Source organism: Poecilia mexicana, unplaced genomic scaffold (genome assembly GCF_051168715.1).
Source record: "Poecilia mexicana isolate PSO_F unplaced genomic scaffold, ASM5116871v1 scaffold_2, whole genome shotgun sequence".
Lineage (NCBI taxonomy): Eukaryota > Metazoa > Chordata > Actinopteri > Cyprinodontiformes > Poeciliidae > Poecilia > Poecilia mexicana.
The window spans coordinates 41,369,073-41,392,678 of record NW_028263371.1 but is presented as its reverse complement, the minus strand read 5'-3'; the positions used below and the strand labels follow the sequence as shown (position 1 = coordinate 41,392,678).

General features: G+C 37.3%; 2 protein-coding genes across 2 annotated transcripts; both read right to left on the bottom strand.

Moving 5' to 3' along the window:
- Positions 1–684: 684 nt before the first annotated feature.
- col28a2a (collagen, type XXVIII, alpha 2a) lies at positions 685–17,858 on the bottom strand. Its single transcript, XM_014996009.2, has 35 exons — positions 17,723–17,858; positions 15,883–16,457; positions 15,421–15,441; positions 15,268–15,327; positions 14,072–14,125; positions 13,340–13,384; positions 13,226–13,252; positions 13,108–13,152; positions 12,949–12,993; positions 12,642–12,695; positions 10,913–10,981; positions 10,745–10,813; positions 10,577–10,645; positions 9,022–9,090; positions 7,602–7,670; positions 7,418–7,486; positions 6,987–7,055; positions 6,804–6,875; positions 6,658–6,726; positions 6,510–6,581; positions 6,184–6,252; positions 5,985–6,053; positions 5,818–5,886; positions 5,669–5,737; positions 5,510–5,578; positions 4,866–4,934; positions 4,668–4,736; positions 4,502–4,582; positions 4,316–4,351; positions 4,199–4,235; positions 3,116–3,673; positions 2,746–3,029; positions 2,421–2,670; positions 1,447–1,638; positions 685–1,358 (listed from the first exon to the last, which is right to left on the bottom strand). The coding sequence occupies exons 1-35, from the start codon at positions 17,856–17,858 to the stop codon at positions 1,351–1,353; spliced, it is 3,687 nt and encodes a 1,228-aa protein (XP_014851495.2). The 3' UTR covers positions 685–1,350.
- Positions 17,859–20,464: 2,606 nt separating this feature from the next.
- On the bottom strand, positions 20,465–23,307 carry ccdc89 (coiled-coil domain containing 89). Its single transcript, XM_014995597.2, has 5 exons — positions 22,791–23,307; positions 21,562–22,028; positions 21,198–21,328; positions 20,984–21,120; positions 20,465–20,881 (listed from the first exon to the last, which is right to left on the bottom strand). Exons 1-5 carry the CDS (start codon positions 22,848–22,850, stop codon positions 20,801–20,803), a joined length of 876 nt encoding a protein of 291 aa, XP_014851083.2. The 5' UTR covers positions 22,851–23,307; the 3' UTR covers positions 20,465–20,800.
- Between the last annotated feature and the right edge of the window lie 299 nt (positions 23,308–23,606).

Sequence of the window (23,606 nt, the reverse complement as noted above, 5' to 3'; positions counted from 1 at the left end):
TGCTTAATTTAGAAAAAAAAAAGAAAAAAAAGAAGGAAAAGCAGTTTTATACTGACATTTTAAAGTGGTGTTTTCATAGGTCTCAAATTTACAGAAATTTTAAGTATGATGCAAAGGTGCAAAGTAAATAACAAAACCTTGGAAAAAATGTCAGATTTACAAAAGCAGTTAATACATTACAAAGATATGTCTTCTAATTTAAGAAATAGAAAACAAAATCACACAATGATGACTTTAATTTCCTTTGATATTTATAAAAACATGTACAAGAAAGACAGAAACCATAATTTCAATTTTATTAGTTTTAAAAGCATCTGTCAGAAATACCACACTGTGTGTGTGTGTGTATGTGTGTGTATATATATATATATATATACATATATATATATATATATATATATATATATATATATATATATATATATATATATATATATATCTCCTGCTCAAAAAAATAAAGGGAACATTTCACTTTAATTTTGTGTGTGGCTCCAAATCCAGGCCTCCATTGGTTAATAAATTTGATTTCCATTGATGATTTTTGTGTGATTTTGTTGTCAGCACATTCAACTTTGTACAGAACAAATTATTCAATGAGAATATTTCCTTCATTCAGATCTAGGATGTGTTATTTGAGTGTTCCCTTTATTTTTTTGAGCAGTGTATATATATATATATATATATATATATATATATATATATATATATATATATATATATATATATATATATATATATATATATATATATATATATATACACATATATATATACACACACACACACACACACACACACACACACACATACATATATATAAACAAACCTGCTTCTATCTTCATTTTTCTGAAATTTGCAGCGGACCATTTAGAGCAGCATTTGATAATCACAGCTGCCTTTAATAACCCCGATAACATACTATTAAGAAAAAAATTAAGAAACCCAAACAGATATGTCGTAAAAAATATATTACAGCAAATATCTTAACATGACTGTCTGGCTGGAGATATGTAACTAAACAGATGGCATGAAAAAGATGTCTGACTCTGCATTTTCTGTGGTTGTCCCATTAAATTCATGACATCTAAACCCTAAAAAAACCCTGTTTTCTAAAATATTATGACTACACATTCAGTCCTGAGGTAAAGAAGTTGGTTAGTTTTTCAAGCAGGTTCGTGGATATATTTTCAAAGTAATAATTTCTGAAATATATTTAATATTGAACAACATATGCTTGTGTATCTGAGGACAGAAGTGTTCAAAAAGTGCAAGAAAACTGCTGAATACAAATGAGTAAACTAGAAATGTTGAGACTTCAGAATAATCACAACGTCTTTCCAAATTGTCTTCTTATCCGGCTGAAACAGAAACAAATATTTGGTTTTGGACAAAAGGAGTAAAAAGCAGAACATGCCTGTTTGACTTGAAATCACTGACTGAGCTCACCTGTTCTTAAAAAAACACAAGTGTTCTTGCATTCATCTTCAGTTTCGTAGCGGTTTTCATTCCCACCGCAGCCTCCGTACCAGAACTGTGCACAGGCGTTGGCCTGTTTGTCATAATACCAGCGGATTAAGTAGTTTCTGCAGGTTCCTTGGTCCAAAATGAGATTGCAGCGAGGATCAAGAGCAGGGACCTCTGAAAAAGAAATGGGTGAATTTTCAAAAAAATTTGCCCACCAAAACTAAACCAACAGATATTTGGTTACCACATGAAATTTAAATAAAAAAAGATTTTTAAAAGTAGGAATTATTATTTATAGCAAAGCAATGCACAATGGAAAATCTCAAACTCCTAAAACCTTAACAAATGATTGTATTTCCATGCTCAATTCTTAAATTTAATGATCTCAATAAGTCAATGCTTTTCTCCTTATTCTACTACTAACTTTGTACTTTTCATTAACATAGAGAGTAGTCCTTCTTCAGATCTTCTGTTTGTTTGTGCATTCTGCTCTGTCCCCTCAATCCCCCAGTCACTCGTGGCAGGTAGCTGCTCGTACTGATCCAGGTTATGCTGGAGTTTTCTTCTTGTTAAAGGGGAGTTTTTCCACTGTCGCTACAGCCTTGCAGAGGGTTTGCTGCAAGTCAATCACTCAATGTAGTCTCCTGAGTTTCCTCAGATGGAAAACGTTTTTTAAACCAATTTAAATGACAAACTGAACTTAACTACATTACTTGACAACTATAGGTTCAATTAGAATGTATGTATAATTGGACTGAAATTACTTATTTTGTACAGTACTTTGGGGGATGACGTGGTGTGAATTAGAGCTATATTATGCTACATATAATTAACTGACTTCAGTTGAATTATAATATTAGCATAGCTGTTTTCACAGAATTTATATCTAAGTCTAAGTCATGCCACAGAAGTAATTTTCTTGCAATAAGCTTTTTGAGTAGAAGTGCAGAACTCACCTTTAGGTAAGTCTGGACTCACTACAACCTCCTTCTGCTTAGAGTCTGAAAACGTGTTAGACGCTGGCGTTGACAAAGGTGATGAGGATACAGGTGCTGCTGATGATGATAAAACTTCCTCCTTGGATGCAGAACGTTCTCCTCCAGCTGATGACATTGTGGCTTTGACGACATTGACTGCAGATGTGCTGCTTCCGGTCTGCACACGAGCCCTCAGGTCTAAATCTTCCCCATCATCGTCTTCCACTACCTAAAATCAAATTATTCAATAAAATATGTTTCTTGTAGAAATATTTTGTGAGTAAAAAGTTCAGAGGACTGGTACCTGTAGAGGACGGGGATCAGCACTGATGGGCAGTGTAAAAGTGTCACCACGACCTCTGTTGTTGGTTTCTCTTTGATTTTTAACTCCCTTTTCATACCTGTTCCCACGTCCACTGTTTCCATAACTGTTATGGTCAAACCCATTATATCCATTGACATACCCTCCATTGACTCTATGAAGACCTAGTCCGTTGTTGCTGTTCCATGCCCCATTTGGGATGTGATTGTAAATGAGAGCGCCGTTTTCGTCTTCACAGAACTTGCTGACCAGTTTAGATTCCAGTGCTGAGAAGAGGCAAGAGATGTGTCAATTTGGACTGTTTGCACAAACTGAAAGTCAAAAAATATTAATACTTGACTCAAATCATCACCTGGTAGAGTGTTGTAGTCATCGATCAGGTACATGTGTTCAGAGTCTGGGTCAGAGGCAATGAGGTTAAGTTCTCGTAGGAACTCAGCCTGTGTGGGATCAGAAGAATTAACTATTCCCAAAGCATACATCTCAATGTTTGCTGCATGAGCCTCTCGCACTGCCAAATCAAGTTTGACAGGATCTCGCTTGTCTGTCTGACCGTCAGTGATGACGATGGCTACTTTTTGGACTCCAAACCGAGCGTTGAAGAAAGCCTCTTGGGTCGCCTTCCTGATAGCGGTCCCTGTGTAGGTGCCCTCACCCAGGTAAGGCATTTTTCGGATTGCTTCCTTTACGTCCTCCTTGGTCAAATAACGAGCCAGGCTGAACTCTAGCAGGACATCCAGACTGTAGAGAACCAGTCCGATCCTGGTGGAATTGCGTCCAACAGTGGTTCTGTCCACCAACCGAGTGACAAAGTCTTTGATTATCTCAAAGTTCTCAGGACCAACGCTCTCTGAGCTGTCGATGACAAACACAAGCTCCATCGGTCTTTCTTTGCACTTGATGCCACATCCTGAAATGCGGAAAGAAGACAATTCCATTAAAAACACAATTGAACTTGAATGCTCGTATTGCTTGTGCTGAGTGGAGATTTGATTTAAATAAGCCCATCACTGCTGTGCAACAAATAATTCTCTAAGCACAAGCCTGCAAGAGCCACAGGTTTTCACATGACAGCAAAACAACAGCCAGATCCCTTCTCAAGTGGTAGCAACAGAGAAACAGTTTGTTTCATTTTGTCTAGTCTGGATTTTGTCATTTGTATTTGTGTGTGCTCGTCTGAATTTTCTGCGACATATTTTCTTTTATGCCTTTCCAGTGGTTTTACTTGATGTGTGTGTTTGCTCCACACCTGTGTCCTGCTGCGTTTGCTGATCCTCAATAAGTAAGGACGTAAAACTTTGGGTTTTATGTCCCAATATTGGGAATCAATGCCGAGTAGAACCTGAGGTTTGAGGTTTTGTATATATAACATCTGTTTTTGGCCAGGTCATTTGAGACAGGACACATGAAAATGACATTTGGGTGACCTTCTTACCACATATTTCTTTGATCATCCTTATAATGTCTTCTCTCTGTAAAAGGAAGCAAACTTTAAGAACTGAACAGGATGTTAGTTGAAAATAAAAGCATTTGGCTGATTGAGTGAACTTACTGTAAGGCCCGGTTCACCCTTGGTCCCTGCTCTGCCCTGTTATTTGAAAACATAACATTAAAAATGATCACTGTGTTGATCTCATACTGCTAGGATAAACAGTTTTAGTTTCACCTGTGACTAGAGTTGGATGAATGCTAACCTGTATACCCACATTTCACACAATTACTTTTTCACATATTTTACCATTTCTCCAGGGACTCCAGGATCACCCATGTCTCCTTTAGAGCCTTTCATTCCCCTCTCTCCCTGTGACCCACGGTCCCCCTGACCCAAAGAAAGACACATTTTCAGTATAGGTAAATAAATTGGATATTGATGAACTGTTTGAATATAAATGGTAATCCGTTACTTTAGGTCCAGGATATCCTTCTCCTTGAGGCCCTCTGGGTCCAGTCATGCCTTGAGATCCTGGCTCTCCCTGAGAGTAGATTTTAAATTAAATTAATTTAGCTACAGTCCTTCAAACTTAGAACACCCTATAATAAAATTGGTTATAATATGGAATAGCATTCATATTGAGTTACATTAAATTAAATAACAAATTTACCTTTGGGCCTTGAATACCTTCTCCTGGAGGTCCAGGTGGACCAATTGGTCCTGGCCTCCCAATATTACCCTAATATTAAGAAAAGATCAAGTTTATGAATCCTGAAAAAACATTTAGATACAGCATACAAGAATTTTATTCATTTTATAATAAAAATATTAACAAAGGCAATTCTAAAAACTACCCCACGTTTGAAAATGGACAAATAAACAAATGTTATGTGTTTGATTGACTGTATGAATGTTTTCTTAAAATAACTAAACTCTGATAAAATGCACAAATTTCTCCATTTTATTTTTGAAAAAACTAATAAAAAATGTGAAACATGTTGACAAAAAAATACTTAAGATGTTCTGGTATTGGAGAGACTGGTTGGTGATGGTTTTAGGTGATATACAATTTTCCTTTTGTTCCTGCAATTGTTTTTTAAGGTGAACTGAACAAGCAGAAAATATTTGTTTTATAATCTCACAGAGGATTAACTGTACCATCCCTCTTATTCAAAGTTAAATTTTACAAAGTCTGCATTGAAATAAAATTAAAGGCAACAAGCTCCCTGCTTGTTTTTGTTAATTTTCTACTTTTTGAAGCTTTTTCTGAGTTAGAGTTGTTGAAGCAACTGCAAGGAATGAGATCTTCCTTACTGGTGGTCCCAGTACGCCCTCGCCTGGTGGGCCGGGCAAACCCGGTAGGCCTCTAAAGCCAACGTCACCCTGAAACAGAGATGAGGATTCCCATAAGGGCAGCAGAAACACAGATTGAGGGGGAAACTGTTCAGATCACAAAATGTCATGTTGACAAACCTTTGGACCAGGAATTCCCACTCCCTCCGGTCCAGGCTCACCTGGTAACCCTGGCACGCCTGGAGGGCCCTGGACACAGAACAGAGGCGTTTTCTAAGAGTTCTGTTTGCAGACATTGCACAGTTTTATGTTTTGGTAAATGACAATACCACAGGGCCTGGGATGCCTTCACCCTTTGGCCCAACTGGACCCATTAGACCTGTAAGACCTCGATCACCCTGAAAACAGAAAAAAAAAAAATCACTGATGAAAACTGACATCATTTTGTAGACAGCTCTGTGAAAAAACACGTCAAATCTTAAGTGATAGCATTTACCTTGGGACCAGGTAGACCCAGACCCGTTTCCCCAATAGGACCAGGAGGACCAGCAGGACCAACTTCACCCTGAACACGATGAAACACAAATGCCAAACTGACTACTTAAACCAGCTTTTTCACTCCATCTTTGCCATCAGGTTTTATTTGACAGGTTAGTTCTTTGCTGCCAAAATCCATGTTCAGACCCCTGTTCTACCTTTGGACCTGATACGGACCGTCCCGGCTGCCCTGACATGCCCTGTGGACCTGGAATTCCACGTTCACCCTGAAAGAAGAGAATTGGCAAGACAACTCTGACTTAATTATGCATGTGTAAAGAAACATTTGTCCTGCCAACATCATTAAAAACTACGTATTTGGCTCTGCTTGGTTAGTGTGGCATAAATCTTCACCAGCTGCAAATTCATGATATTTAGAAGGGATGACAAGCAAAGGGAAAGGCTGGAGCTCCAAGGTTGTCGAATGTTTCTATCCAACAACAACAACATTAATATATTTGTAGTCTTGCATTAGGTCTCTCACTTTTGATCCGGAAGGTCCTGGAATCCCAGGAGGACCATGTAGTCCCCGGATCCCTCTCAGACCCTGGTCGCCCTAAAACAGAGAACACCACGCACGATCGAAGTGAAATCATTTTTAATCCTACACAAGAATTAATAATGAAACATACCTTCTCTCCTTGAATGCCAATGCCTTGAGCTCCCTCGGGACCTCTTGAGCCAGATAAGCCAGGCTCCCCCTTAAGTGAGTGAACAAGGAGCTCTTTTAATAGTGGCCAAAAGAATGCATGTTCACCCACTGCGCAACATGCTTTACCTTCTGTCCTGGAGCGCCATCTTCTCCTGGAAGACCAGGCAGACCTCCTGGTCCTGGGGCTCCAGGTACTCCCTACAATTTCAGTCGGATACGTTTCATATTTTATTTTCTGAATATGTTGGAAAATATTAGCAGACTTTTCATGGTGATGAAAGCTTTAGTCACAAGAAGTGATTTATACACCTTTGGACCAGGTTCACCGATGCCTCTTTCTCCAGGAGCTCCCTGCTCTCCTGGTAAGCCTTGGTCACCCTGAAAGGAAAATGTTATTAATACACAATGTTATAAGCCATATGGCTTGTGACCCAGGGCGGTATTAGAAATGGGGACACACAAGCATTGTATTTTTAAAAAGCCATTTAGGGGTTCTCATTGTTTTTATATATATGAGGTCATTTGGAGGTTTGTGCCCCCATTTAATAGAGTAGTTTAATGTTCCATGTTTTCTTTATTTGCATTGTAAATATTGTATATGTGTGATAAGTTTTTGCTGTTTAGCTTTGTATAACAGAAACCAACAAAACACTGACAGCACAATATGGATTTTTTTTCAAACTCTTTTTTTCAACTCTTTCCTTTTTTGATGCACACAGCCCGTTTCTCTTTGAACAAACCTTAGGGCCAGATAATCCTTCCCCTGGAACTCCTCTGACTCCTGGCGGGCCCCTTGGTCCCTGGACTCCCTGCATAATAATATTGATTGAACTCTTACTTAAAACATCATTTGCTACAATGGGTGGGTTTCTTTTAGTTATAAGGTAGCCTTAGCAACATTTAATCAAATTGAATTTAGCTTACCTTTTCTCCCTGAATGCCCACCCCTGTCTCTCCAGTTGGTCCGGGAAAACCTGGTGGTCCCAGTTCACCCTGGAGGTAAAGGACCATGGTTAAGACAATCCTTATCAACGGTGGATGATTTACCGGTTTTTATGACCAGTCTACAGTTCTCAGCTGGAACTTATTACCACAGCACAAAGAAGAAGTCTGACAAAAGACCCATCATTACCGAAATTAAAAGGTTGGACTCAGAGCAGGCCTCCTACACAGTTTTCATTTTTAAAATAAGACACTTTTCCACTCTCAAAAATCAATTTTGCATATTATCATTATGCATTTTATAATTAGGCTTTTATAGTATAATGATGTTTTTTTTAAACATCTTCAACATTCTGAATATTTAAGAATGAAATGCTTAGCAAGTTAGGCGTTCCCTATTTTTTCCTCGACTTGTGACATCGGTGGAGGCGCAAATTTGCCTTGATTAAATAAATTAAAGGATCAATAAAATAGTAACTATACCACCAAATGGAAAAAAAGCTAAAACAAAAGTCGAGTATTATTATTTTTTGATAAGTTGTGACATAAATTGATTTTATTAGCATTTCAACCTCTTCCCTATATTCACTTGCACTTTTTACCTTTTCATGTGTCTCATTGTCGATACCCGTTACTCCATGTTGAAATGGAATGTCCTTTCTGATTTATTATAAAACATATTATAGTCTGAAACTGTATCACACAGCCAATCAGCTGGAACGTACTAATGAACTGAAAAGTTAGGGAGCCAAATTCCATGCTTGGTTTCATAACCACGTCTCAAATGTCAGTGCATGCAATTGTGTGCATGTAAGACTTTGAAACTACAACATGCAAATAAACTGACCCTATCATCTTTTCACTCTTGCAAAGCAAAAGAGAAAAGATGTTTTGATCTCAACTGACAAACTATATCCAGGTGTGTTTAATCAGCTTTCTGTCTAAAAGTGAGCGTCTGATGCAAAGACGTAACATGGTTTACTCAAAAGGTTATCTACGTAAGAACAAAGCACGCTGGATCTGGATCAGAACAGAAACATTTGCTTTATTGGATAATAGTAAGTCAGAAAGGTTGCCACACATAGAAAAATCAAATTATAAAATTTTATCAAATGTATTGTACATTTAAAATGTGGCTAACTTTAATGACAAACGTTCTTTCATGTGAATTACTGTAGTTGTTTAAAATTACTAAGTCTTACAGTGCAGTTTGCAACAAGTTGTACTTGCTGCAACTTTCCCACAGCAACCAGATGTTAAAGGTGGTAAACAACCATCCAGCCTTGCTTTTATGTTATAGTGGAATATCCTGTAGCCTGGGGCATCTTTTGGGATTCCCCCTAATTTTCAGAAAGTGTACTGTTACAGTTAACTCCACTCATTAAATGCATTTACAACCCACCTTTTCTCCTTTGATGCTTACACCCTGCTGGCCCCTCGGCCCCCTCGGTCCTGAGAGCCCTCGATCCCCCTGCAGAAAAATAAACCAGGTGAATCCCATCAATTTACATCACAGCATTTACAAATACGGCCATGTGGAAGCAAATGGGCTAAAAGTCTGTCCTGGTGGGGAAACGTAATGACTCCATGTTAATTGCCTGCAGAGCTTTTTGATTCAGGACCAGTCTGGGTAAAAAGTGGGACCTAGCTAATTTCCAGTGGGTCTCATAACAGAAGCCCATTGTCAGCCTAGATTTACTAATATCTAATCCAACCTAGGCAATCTGTTTGAAATCCACACACACACATTGCAGGAACATTTGATTACTTACAATTAAATAAAATTAAAATAAAATTAAAATTAAATAAAACTTTTATATTTCTTAATGGAAAATGTTCAACAATCACATACAGATACTACTGTTAATTAATCCACAAACTGCAACAGTAAGATGATAGGATTATGTTATAACAATGCAGAATCTGTAATTTGCAGAAACTTTCTAAGTCATCTCAGTTCCTTTCTATGACCTTACCAGGTATTTTGTGGAACCTTCTATGTAACTTTCAATGAACTTTCAGGAAATGATCAGATTCTGTCTTGGAACTTACAAATGATTTTTATAAAACTTACTAGATGTTTTCCAGAACTTAAAATGCGCATTATGAAAGTCTGACGGAACCTTAATCAAACTTTCACAAAACCTAGCAGGCACATTCACCTAGCTTACATGGAGGTTTCTGGAACATACCAGGCGTTATAATGAAACTTTGGTGGAACTTGCCGGGTTCCTTCAGGAACTGGGTTAAATTATGAAAGACACTTTCATGGAACTTCGGCTGAACTCATAAATTGTGTTCTGCAGATGATCGTCAGAAGTTTTATGAAAGTTCCTGAAAGTACCTGCTAAATTTTCATGAATGTTCCATCAAAGTTCTCTGGAACTTTCCAGAGGTTACCTTGTAATTCAACCAAGTTCCTGAAAGTACTACAAATTATACTACCACTTATGTTTTTTTTTTGTTTTTTTTTAAGTTGAAGTAAGTGCTTTGCTGCCAGCTGTGCATTTCTGTCCTAAATGTTGAATGGATCGTCTTCTTTGTGTTTCAGGAGGCAGCATGCCTTGGCTTGCTTGGATCAAAGCTCTTAGAAACAGAAACCAAGAGAGTCAACAGTTGAGCTGCGAGTCAGTGAGCTGGAGCAGGGGCTAATCTTGACAGACTGGAGAATGGCTCTGCTAAGATACAACCAAATTGCCTCTCAGTTACGGTTTTAAACTCCATCTTTTGCACTTGACTTTATAATATCTTTATTTCCTGTATAATTTTCAGTCTAGAGTTTACTTTTAATGGTTGATAACAACAGTTTCTCTTTGTGCCTTAGTTAGCTGACCTCGACTGAAAACATATTTTTTTATCAATACAGTATGTGAAAGTCACTGCATCCTTCTGTCATCCCTTAAAAGAACAACTATTTTTATTAGCTTCCTATCTAATATGCAGCACTTAAAAATAACCTTTGGTCCAGGAAGTCCTTCTCCTTGGGGTCCTTTTTCCCCTTGAACGCCTTGCTGTCCTTGGGGTCCCTATAAAGAAAGTAAAAATGTACATGTCACCCACACAGTAACAAGAAAATGAACAATATTAGTCTAAAGGAGAATCACAAATTGTGTGTTGTAACTTACAGGAGGACCAGGCTCTCCCACCCCATGAGGACCAGGAGGACCTGGTCGGCCCTGGAACCCCATGTCACCCTACGAATCAATAAAAACTTATTAAGTGACACTCAATGACAATCATTTATCACAAATATTTACAAAAAAAAATTATATAGACTATGTATGATGACTTACTTTTGGACCAGGAAGTCCAATACCAGTTTCTCCTTGAATTCCAGGAGGACCCGAAAGGCCTCGTTCTCCCTGCAATTAAAAAAACTAAAACAGTTTAACAAGTTTTTAAAATATTTTTGTGAGTCTTAATGCTTGGCTTTAGATTCATTAATAGGTAATAAAAAATAAGCAGTTAACCTGTTGACTGGAGTTGATAACAGTAATGGTGTTCTCGTTTAGAAAAAACACATATCAGTCTGTAGCTAACTGCTAATCAGAGATTCGCACCATCTTAGAAGTTCTCCAATTTAGGAACACAAAATGCAAACACCAATTTATGAATGACTAAAATGTTGACACACGTTTTACAGGTGGTAAATACATAGAAGTGGAGGATTATTTACATAGAAACAATAGGCATGCGTGTTAACTTTTACTCTGACCTCAATATATGTTTCACACAGGAGGATTATTGATGACGCACCACCTCCAACCTCCAGTTTCTGGGCAAATAATTACCTGTTTTTCTGTACATCACTGCTCAATGTAAATGTGATTATGTTTGACAAGTTTATGAACTATTTGGTAACACTTTATTTGAAAGGGGGGTGAATAAGACTGACATGACACTTTCATAAACATGACATATCACATGTCATGAACATGAATAAGCCTTCATGAATATTTATGACTGTTGTCAAAAACCGTCATTTGGTAAATTATGACACTTTTAATACAAAGTTGACATTATTCAAAATGTCTTTGTTATGACAACTTGACATTAACCAAAAAATCATTACTGATATAAATTTGTTATAAAAGTATTACTGATTTCACTTTAAAAATTAGATAACTTTATGTTATTAAAGGTAAAGTTTAAACAGTAATGATTTCCTGGTTAATGTCAAGTTGTCATATCAAAGACATTTTGAATAATGTCAACTTTGTATTAAGTGTCATAATTTACCGAATGACGCTTTATGACAACAGTCATAAAGATTCATGAAGGCTTATTCATGTTCATGACAGGTGTTATGTAATGTTTATGAAAGTATCACGACAGTCTTATTCACCCCCCTTCAAATAAAGTGTTACCAAATATTCTTAGTTAAATGAGACTGGGGGATATTCAAGACAGCAGAGATTTATTTTCTGTATTTTCCCATTTAATTTAGGTAGCTATTAAAAATGTAAATATGACTGTGAGTAATATAATGATTTCAACCTTTTATGGTATAAAAGCATATTATCATTATGCATATTATCATTATTCATTTTATAATTAGGCTTTTATAGTATAATGATAAGTATTTATGAGATATATTCAATCCTACAATAGCTCATTCAATGGGGAGGAACAAAAATCATACTAAGAGACCACTAAGACTCCAGTTAATCCTAATCCTAATACAGATATTTCCATGGCCAGACAGGCCACACAGACTTTCCATCCATGGCCATAAATGTAAGCCATGTTTGAGAGACTGACATTGCTGCAGGGACTTTTCTTTTGCTCTGTATTTAGTTGCAGGAAACAGGCCAAAAGAGATCCTGCATTCATTATGATGATTGTAGTAGTGAGTCATGACGGGGGTAAGGAGGGCTTACAAGTGTTTTGCTTTGGGGTTAATACCAAAGTATTACAGCTCCAAAACTCTTGTTCAAACATATCATAAAAGGAAATGCAGAGCAGAGGTTGCAACATATATGTGGGATGAGCAGAGTAAAATTAGTCAAATAAGAGACTAACCTGCTTTCCCTGAGGCCCCTCTGGTCCAACGTCTCCATGTGGTCCTGGTAACCCCTGGGCAGAAAATCAAACAGAAATTCATAGAATGATCAAAATGTTTTCATTTCGCAGGTGATTTTTTTCCCCCCATTCCTAATATCAAATAGGAATCCAGTGAGTAATTCATTTTGGTCCATAATACTTCATTTTAATAGTGCAAAGTGATAAATGTATACCATATACATTTTATTATCATACTTTTTCAACAACAAATAAAAGACATAAAGAACATGGAAAAAATATTAGTGTCGTATGAAGTATTACAAACCTGCAGACCTCTTGGCCCTCTTGTTCCAATTGAACCTTCTGGGCCCTGAAGCACATCATACAGAAAAAAAGAGTTACTAATTAAATCAAAGTGTGAGGAGAGAAGAAAAAAACAATCAGCAAACTGTAGATTCAGCAAGTATCAACAACACTCTCATACCCTGTCTCCTTTGATTCCTGGAGTACCGCACTCACCCCTCTCACCCTGTGCAGAAATTACACATATTAAACATGTATATGGAAACAACTTTTCTAACTTTTTGGATTGATCTGAATACCTTATCTCCTTTGTAACCAGGCTTGCCCTGCAGATAAAAGTAATTACTGATTTTAATACAAGACGTTGAGTATCAGCAAAATAATCTGTTTTGTTCATGAGTAACAGCATTTACCTCAGTTCCTTCTCGGCCAGGTATTCCACTTAATCCTGCTTCTCCCTGATGCAAAAGAGATATTTGGCAATAACTGCTTTTGTTTTTTTTTTTTGTTTTTTTTTTACTTTTAGCTAAAATAGAGCTGGAAAGTCTATGTTCTTTAAACAGAAAAGCTCAAGAAAATGAAATAAAATTTTAACTCAACTTTAAATTGCATCAACAGGGCAATTTTTAAGTACCTTAAACCTGCATTCTTTATAATGACCAACAGAGGGCGACTTCAGGAGTTTCAAACTTCAAATTGGTCACAAATTGATATTGGACTTGATCTCCTGGATTGTCTTGGTAAATATTTTGCTGCTGAGAAACATTGTCAATCATCATCTTGGTTCTGTAAACATGTGAGCCAAAAGAGGAAACCAGATAGAGATGTGGTGTGTTTGTTTTAGATGAATGTTGTCAATGATTTAAAAAAAGTCCTCACAATGGCGTTTCTTGAAACAGTTTCAGAAGCCCTGAGGTTTTACATTTCACATTTCACATTACATTTAGTTCATCCATCCACCAACCCCAACACTTGCTTTGACTGGCAAGTAAAACAAATATTTGATTGACATTTTAATTCCATGTTACATTTTTCAGGTGTATAATTCTAATTATCACATGTCGTTAACAACAACCCTTTGACAGATTCCACATGAGCTTGTTTTCACTGCCAGTTGGGGAATTTCCCAACTAAAAGCAACACACCTTTTGCCCTTTCTGCCCCGGAGCTCCATCATCACCGGGGCGACCTTTCTTACCCTGAGGAAAGGAACAAAATCGGGGGTCAAAATTCAGCGATTTTCTGTGTTTGACATTCTGTTCTCTTGTTGAGAAGAGCTCAAATGGCTTTAACAATTAATGCCTTGATCCTACGACCCATAAATTAAAGCTTGTCATGAGGAAGTTTTGCAAAGTGGAAGCTTGATTCGCTCCAGACAGGTATCGTTGACAGCACTCAGTGACTGTTACAAGAAACGAGCTATCTTGTCCAAACACTGAGCGGTTTCTGGTCTGAGTTGCACCTGGCCCACAAATGCATCTGTTGCTATAAACCACACATTGCTGCCTGATGGTCATTAAACTAATGAGACCAATTATGAGAGCCTCTATTGTCTGGGTGTAAGAATTTGAGGAATTTCTCCGAGGTGAGGGCACCTGGACACCCAGCTGTCAGTTTACCTCAGAGCTTGACCATAACTAAGCTGTTTGTTTGAGGAGGGGATGGGACTGAATCTGAGTCTAGTTAACAGTGAACATAAGCATTCCCAATAATTGGATGACTGTGTCTTCATGATCCCCAAATGGCACAACAGGCTTAGCAGATAAAGTAATGTTACTATAGCAAAGCTTGTGTATGAATAAGAGGGCTCACTTCAACATAAACTGTGTGTCTCATGCATTTTTAGTTAAAACATGCTTGTTCTTCATTCATTGATGTTACAAACAGTGGGTTTAGTATCCAGAAATTTTAAGTAAGAGTAGCAATATTTCATAATAATATAATTCAAGTGAAAATAATTAGCATAGTGTAGCTACTCCAAAAAGTTTAGTTTTCATTTTTAAACTGGCTAATGTAAATGTAATAGAGTAAATGTAGCTAGTTAGTATGTAAACAGTGTGTTTGACATTTGTGACATCTAATCAGACTGAACTGTTTTGCAGATATTCCATAAACAGCATTGTGACTGGAATTGCACCAAAAGTCATTTCTATAAAGCATTGTCTGTAAGGAGTTGAAGAGAAATGCACAACACACTTTTCAGAGTTATGAGTACACATTTTGATAAGCACAAACTGCATTTTTAGTACATACAATTGTAATAAAAAAACCCACTAAGGTTCAGGGTCAAAATGAAAGCAAAATTTGGAAAAATGTGGCTTTTGTGAGGGTAAATGCTCACCGCAGGCCCGCTGGGTCCCCGTTCTCCTTTCTCACATGCACATCTCTGAGCCAAGGGACACTTGAAAAACAAAACAAAACACATTTTAGTCAAATCTAATTACACTGCATCAAATGTAAACTTTTTCTCAATCTAACTTGGGAATGTACTTACTCCTTCATCAGCTAGGCCAGTCTGAAAAGAAAAGGGAATCAAGTGAAATGCAGTGTTTTTAGGTAGCAAGTTAAATTTACTGCACTCATGTAGAGGATGTTGGTCACAAAAGGAGAATTTTGTAAGAGATGATTTTAAAATAGAAGGCACAACCTTATACAAGCCATGCAATCATAAAGAGAAAAGTAAATTCTACTTGTTCGTACAAAGCAGTCGCAGAGCATTTGGAATCTTTATTTCCAGTGTTTGGTCAAATAAGTCAAACAGTTTTTGTGTAGCTGTAGAGATCAGCATAAATCCTGATCTGGCTGGCGCGTTCTTTCATTTGTTTCTCCTGAGCATTGTCAAATACCTGAACATGCCTGTCCACGTGTACATTCTGGAGAGATGCTGGTTTAAACTCAATACAACCCTTTCCCTTTTGTGTGTGTTGTCAGGTGACTGGCAAGAGTTCGCACTCACTACTTCAGTGAAGATTGTTTGCAGTATGTCTTCGTCTTGCAGATTGTGGAGGAAGCGGGAGGCCGGGGAGCTGGCCAGCAGGCGGAGTTCGGCCATGTTGGTCGGCTCGTTGGCCGTCCCGGTGATGCCCAGAGCGAAGAACTTGATGCCCTGGTTCTTGGCATCAGCAATGGCAGAAAAAATGTCCGGGTTTCTTGGGTGCGAAACGCCGTCTGTGAGCAACACCACCACTTTGATGCTTCCAATTCTGGATTCCTCCTGGTAAATCTTTGTCATATTGGTGATTGCATAGGTGGTGTAGGTGCCATGTCCAATGTAGACTATAGGCGTGATCCGGTTCTTGAAGTTTTCGGGTCCCCTCCAGTCTTTGAGGGTTTGCTCCTTGATGACATGACTGCTGTACTGCAGCAAGGCCACTCTGGAACTCAAGCTGCGGCCGCTTTGCAGCCGCACTCCTTGGAGTCTGTCCACCATGTCCATCGCAAAACGCTTTTCCTGCTCATGATTGTCTTTCGCGCTCTCAGAACTGTCCAACAAGAAGGAAAGCTCCAGGCTGCAGTCTTCATCCAGGATGGCTGTGAGGAAAAGCAAAAAAAAAAAAAACAAAAAACAAATTTGCAGTAGTAACTTAAGGTTTTTGCAGGTTAACTAAACAGTGACTGGCATATCCACAACTTCATGTAACAGCGGTCTAGATAAGCATAGAGTTATACAGCCAAGTAGGTACTATAGTGTTGTAAAATATCATAAAATACACCCCAACTTAATTCAAAATAGTAACTAAAGTTTACAAATTTTAACATATATTAAGAGCTTGCTGGTCTACAAGAAGTCTGAGGGAAGTGGTTTTACTCTTAATTTAGGGACTTAAGAAAGAAAATGAAAAGTTGAACTCAAGGTCTTAGAAATAGCTTTCAACACCAGAACAACAATGGATTGCCTCACTGAGTGATTGGACTGCAGGAGTGGTTACACACGAACTCCTTTAGCTTGAGAAATGGCAGTTTCTGTTTTGGCTAGAAGATTCCTCTTACTAGCTGCTGGTTTTCAGCTTAGTCCGTTTTGGATTTCTAGATTGAGCTGCGGATTCAGAGTCCTGTTGGATACAAAGACAAACCCTTTTAAAGAAAGTTACCAAGTGACGCTATCCTCACATCCACGGTCAACAGAGGGGATATTGAATAGTCGAATGACTTGATGTGAAAAATAAATAAAAATAGTTTATGATGCAAACAAAACCATTTGACGCTACTGAAAAGTAATGGTCCAGTCTAACTGTGTGGGACAGGACTTTAGTTTTACTGAATCAGCCTTTACAGCTCCATGGGAGGCGTCGTTAGTAGAGGCTGATTAATCAATGATAGTTGAACACTGGAGACACGTCATCTTAGAGAGTATATAAAATAATGGATTATTTACATTTTTTAAAGTGACTAACTTGTCTTCCACTATTCTTCTTAAAACATATAATCATTTCTATAAGTAAACAGACAGGTTCATAACATTTAAGGTGTAGCACATTAATTGTTATTCAACAAATTATAGTTTATCAGCTAATTATAGTTCATTAAAGCCCTTTGAATTTCTAAATTAGCACAATTTCTTCCATATAATAGAAACTTTATCAGAATTTTTTTATACATTCAAACATCTGAAAAAAAACAAAACTATTATTCTTGAATAAATGTCCAGCTGGGACATTTTAAAATACCCTTATAATTGCAGGTAAAAGGTCAAATCTGAGGTGTTTTTGAGGACTACAACAGATAAATAAATAATACTGATGTTGTGCTGTGATAGCTGTCTGAAGCATTTTTCTAATTTTCATCAAATTTCTCACCCTGTCCATCATGGATACTTGCAGCTACCGGCCTGGCTCTGGATTTCTTGTACATTTTCCTTTCCTCGGTAAAGTCTTGAGCCCAAACGCTGGAGATTGATGTGACCAGCAGCACTGATGTAAAACAGGACAGCATCCTGGCCCCTGAGGAGAAAGTGACACCCGATCTGAAATCAAACAGCTTTACAAATCCAGGTACATCAAAACATAGTGGCAAGAAGGAGCAAAATGCACCCTGGAAACAGTATGAGAATAATCTTCACAACGACTCACTCTTTCAAAGATGTTCAGTTTTCCGGTTCTTCTGCTTCCTGTCAAATTGCGAGCTTGAGAGATGAAGCAGAGGGTCAGCACAGTCCGTAGGCCGACTGTGCCCCGCAACGGCAGCAGACACTCTGGGAGAAGAGAGTGAAAGAACCAGAGATGCTCCCTCCTCCTTTATAAGGGGACAGATCTTGTGGAGTCGTGCCAAGACTCCTGCTGTTGCGTCAGGGGAGGAGAATGCTGTTGGGATGAGTTGTTAAGACTAAAAAAACAATGTATGTTTGCAGAGAGTGGTGTTTTAAAACCTGCCAGTGAAGGTGGCTGCAGATGTGCACATTTGTAAGTGAAAAACACATTTTAAAGTCATAGTCTTCGCATTGTTTGATTGGAATACCACAGGTTTTTGACACTTTTAAGTTACAGAGCCTGTTTGAACTCTTACCACTACTGGCACACAAACCAACACCACCTCTGTGACCGGTGGGTTTCTTTGGAGAAAACTGAACCTGACAACAGAGTTTTAGAGCTGAGATACAAAACAGTTTGGAACGGTTTGAAGTTCAGAGGCCATAATGGAAAAGAGCCGGCCACCTTTGGTTTCCACCCAGGACTTTGGAACAACCATAACGGCTCTGGCTGACTAAATGGGGTTGATCCAAGGTCAAATAACTTCATATTGTTTTAAATACCAAGCAACGGCCACCAGAGTGCGTAAAGGACTCTAGTGGCCTCCCTAGGACTCCCCACTTATATAAAAAAAAGTTGTTCCAAACTCAAGGTCTAAACATCAAAGATCCTTTGTTTTTGGATTACAACACAAGTATTAATTTAATGAGGTCTTGGAAAATAATCAGTGGAAGTATTTGATGTTTTAATTAGTTTAATCAGCATTTAAATCAAAATTAGTTTTGCACCAGCAGGTGAGTGGCATGCAAAATATTTCCAGCAGATAAATTACTGCAACCTGCAGGCAACTCTCCACCCTCCCGACCCTGAAGAATGACCATCTGACCATTCAGTGGTCCGGTTGACCTTTAAGTGATCTCTTCCTGGTGTGCTTAAAGATGAGCTGGGTCCTGTGCAGACTGGCAGAAAGTTCACAGAGGCTTCTTCTGCCTATGGTGCTCCACGATGAAGAGGCTTTGTGTTGGAGAGCCCCAGGCGACAAGTAATTAGAGGAGACTTTCTGACACCAAGGAATGTTGCACTTAATGACAGTTCAGGGAAAAAAAAGCAATCCCTCTCCATCTTTGTTCCACTGACAACGATCAAAAATGTACATTGTAGGGGATTTTATAAGTATTTTTCTGAGTAATGTTCCTTTATAGGCATCAATGAATAGATTATTTAATTAAATGTTATCGTTGAGCTTTGGAGTATTTTTTTTTCTTACCTCTGTTACCATTGACATTTTTGTGGTGGTAACATAAACTTGGGTTCTCATTCAGCCTTGTTTTCCTACAGTTCCAGCTCTTGAATTTTTTCATAAGGGAATAGCACTATGTATTTTCCAGGAACATAGTGCCATTTTATAGCACAATAAAGTAACTATGTTACCCTCAGTTGTGCTGTGTAAATCAAACATGATCTTAAAAGACATTTTACTTCGCAATTTGACAAAATTGCGCTTTTGTCTCTTTAAGAAGATCCTGCATTTCCGGACACAATATCCCAAAAATGTTCACCCAATCACATCATAACATGCTATAAAGCTCAAAACACGTTGATTCTACATGATACCACACATTTAATGCTCCTCTGCCAGAGGAACATTCATAAATGTGTTTTTCCTTTGAGGCTGTGAATATTTGTAAAGTTTCTTCTCCAGAAACAATGAATCATTCTAAGTGGGTGTTCTATTTCCATTCCATTCTTATATATAAAAATATATATTGGTACAAAAAAATATGAGAAAGCCTTTATTACGTCTAAACATTCTTTGTGAAAGATATTTTATTAGGAATTAGTAAGAAAAACCACTCTGCTACATACATAGTGCAAAGTTTCAACCTATAACATGGCGAAGTTTTTGATTTAAATTCTTCTCCTGAGTCAGCAGGTTGTTGCTGTGCTCCTTGAAGGCATCAAAATCCTGTAGAAATACCACACGTTCAGCGCTTTGATGGCCTTAAATGAAAGATTTGTGGTAAAACAAACCTCGTTCAGCTTCTGCAGCTCTGACATGGATTTGTCCAGAGCATTCTGGAGGTACTTCACTCGTGTGTCTATATCCACTGCTTTTGCGTCCAATGCAAATCTGAGGAAAAGTTAAGATTGCATTAATAAACACACGTCAGACAACAGAGATGGAACCATAATAATATGAGGCCTCAAAGATGATTACATAGCATTTCTGGTTTAAACAGGACACCATGTTTAAACCTGGTGTCCTCTCTATTCATATTGAGAGGACGTATTGGAAAATTCTATAAAAATGCAAAAGTGGGGTTCCCCTCTGCCCCCTAAACTGTGGGCCCCTGCAGCGCCTCGAAATATGCCATCATATCTCGAGGCGCTTTTCCACAAGGAGAGCATTAATCAGCTTAGGCAGACAATCACATCTCAGTGGGGTAGTGTTTGTGTTTCTTCCATTTTCAATAAATTAAATACAGTTTGACTCTGTTTACTCATTATGTTCCCTCTATAACCAGTTGTGTGCACTTGGTTATATTTAGGAATTATAGTGGTGTAAATACATAACATTTCAATAAAATTAATTGAAATTTGTGATTTTATTGTGAGAAATGCTAACATAGATACTTTTGCAGGGCACTGTATAGTATAAACATGGCATTAACTCATGGTAACTGTATTTTACCTTTTCTGTGCTTCAATTTTGGCTTTTTCCTCATTTTTCCATTTTGTTTCCAGCTCCTGGATTTTTTCCTGTTTTTCCTGTGTGGAAGATGAGTTTGTATGGAAAATCAACACTTTACAATTTTTTTTTTTTTTTGGCAAGTATTAGTGTTTTATTAATAACAAATAATTTTAATTTACCTGGATTGATTTGCCTCTTTCCATAGAAATGTCCAATAATTTCTTTCTTTCACAGGTCAGATGCGCTATGGTTTCTTTTAAGCTCGTCTCCTTCAACGCGTGTTCTTCTTGAGCTTCTGAAAGTTTTAGCTTCAAATCTGAAAGTTTGGAAGAACAAACTTTATACATGTGCGGCTGCATTACTTGTAACTTAAAAATGAACAGAGTTATCTACCTTCACAACTTTCCTCAGCATTTCTCTGTTGATTTTGAGCATCAAGCAACTGATCCAGCAGTGATAACTCTTTGACTCGATGCTGGACTACTTGTTCTCTGAGGTTTGACTCACTTTCAGCGATTTTCTCACTTTAGATATGAGATGATATGATTAGGGACCTCAATAAAGAACAGCAGGTCAAATAAAAACATAAAGCATAAAATTGATGATGAGTCAAAATCAAAGGTTCCCTGTATTCAAAAATCCACATATTTTACCTTTGCTATGACATCCCTAATGTTTAAGGAGGCTGGGGATGTAAATCATTGATATATCTTTTGAATCTGACTAATTTAATGAGAAACAAGTTTAAAAAAATTACCTGAATTTCTGTTCATTAGTGGTACATTTATCTCTGAGCAACTTATTTTCTTGCAGCAGTTTTTTAACCAACATTTCTTTATCATGTAGTTTCTGTGAGAAGAGTGAATCATTTTCCAACTGCAGCCGCTTGACTTCCTCCTTTAGCTCCATGTTCTGGTTTTTGTGCTCCTCCATGAAATGAATGATTCCCTGATTGTTGGCTGCCAGATCTGTGAATCTACTTTTTAACATATCTGCTCTCTTTCTTTCATCCTCTAGTTCTTTCTGGCAGAGGGCTAGTTGGTCCTCAAGGTCAGAGTTAACTTGCTGAAGAGCTTGATATCGCACAAGGGTTTCATCGGCTCTTCTTTTCAGTGTGTAGATCAAGGTCGACTGCTCATCTATCCTGGACCACAGTATATCCCTGCTGTCTTTGAAATCAGAATTTTGTGGATTTGAATTTGATGGCTGAATACCGTCTACATGCTGGGGGGAAAAAAAAGAAAGAAAAACAATCGTGGGTTAAAAACATGTCAACAGTATCCACATTCATGGTGATTCATCTAAAGACAGGTTTTTCTGCTTTTATTTATTATTATTATTATTATTATTATTATTATTATTATTATTATTATTATTATTATTATTATTATTATTATTATTTTCCCCCAAAAGCACTGAAACTTGCAGTCTTTAGTAAAACTGCACATTACAATTTTCTCTTTTGGTTATTGTTTTAAGTCTAAATATTTTACATTTAAAGAACTGTGGCAATAAAATGAACTAGGCCAAAACAGGAACTTATTTTATTAGGTATTGCTGATATTAAAAACAAGGGGAACTGAAGAAAAATATTGATTTTATTGATGTTCATTTGTTTTCTTTTGGTATTATTTTTGTGTTTTTAAGTCACATATTGTTCTAATACAGAAAATACTTGTATTAGATGTTCAAACTGAAACATCAATTTTCCTTGTGTGGTGTTTTCCCAACAGCTCTTTTTTCTTTTTTTTTTGCAGGTTTTACACTTCAACATCCCCACACATGACGTTTAAAACACGTTCAGTTTGGAAGATAATATCTTAATCCAACATTTAATAATTACATATTTCATAAACAAGCAACAAAAGAAAGACTCCGAGGTATGTTTAACTGAGGAACTGCTTTGACAACTGTTGCTAGTTGTCGCTCACTGCTGATCAAACTACTGTCCGCTAATATTGGTTTGAATTGACCTTTTTTACGTACCTCCATATTGATTTCGTCCTTCTCAGAGACGTCCTTAGAATCTCTATGTGGACTCGTCATGATATGCCCCGGAAAAAGTCTAATTTTATGCTAGATTTTCCCCCAACTGGACTACAGTTAGATTACCAAGTGTTCGGTTGCTAATAGCAACCGCTCTATTTTGTTTTAACGGTAGATTACAAACTAGTTTAAGGTAAATACCGCCACCTATCGTACCCGAGTATGTAGGGGAGAATCTAACACGTCACGTCACAAAAATATCAATCCTACAAAATGTACATTTTTTTTTAGCCGGAATTAAATTAGTGTTCATGGTATCTTTAAGCCGCACCCCCTTAGGATACACTGGATTTTTTTTTTATTATTCTGTTCCCTCGTAATAAATTTGCGATGATAATTTTCAATTTAAAGTTGTACATAATTTACCTTAAAATATCGTTGGTGAAAATGTGTTCAGTCACTCTTAATTATTTATGAAGGTGTTTATGTTTGTGTAATATATTATCGTACCCATCAGATAAAATATTTTAGTTAATTTTGTTTCTTTGTTCAGTGTAAACAGTCCACGTGTATTCTTATAAGCTACATTTCGATGTCTTTAAAATTATTTAAATGTAAATATGCTCATCATTTTACCGATTACTGTAAAATTGTCTGTTTCTTGAAGAAAATGTCAAAATTTTAGAGTTGATTTTTTTTTTCTTAAAAAATGATGCATGTTTAGTCTTTTTATTATCTTTTAGGAGATGCTTTTCTCGTTTTCCACCAGAAAAAAAAATGTATGTATTGGCCGAGATAAATTATTTTTTGATTGAA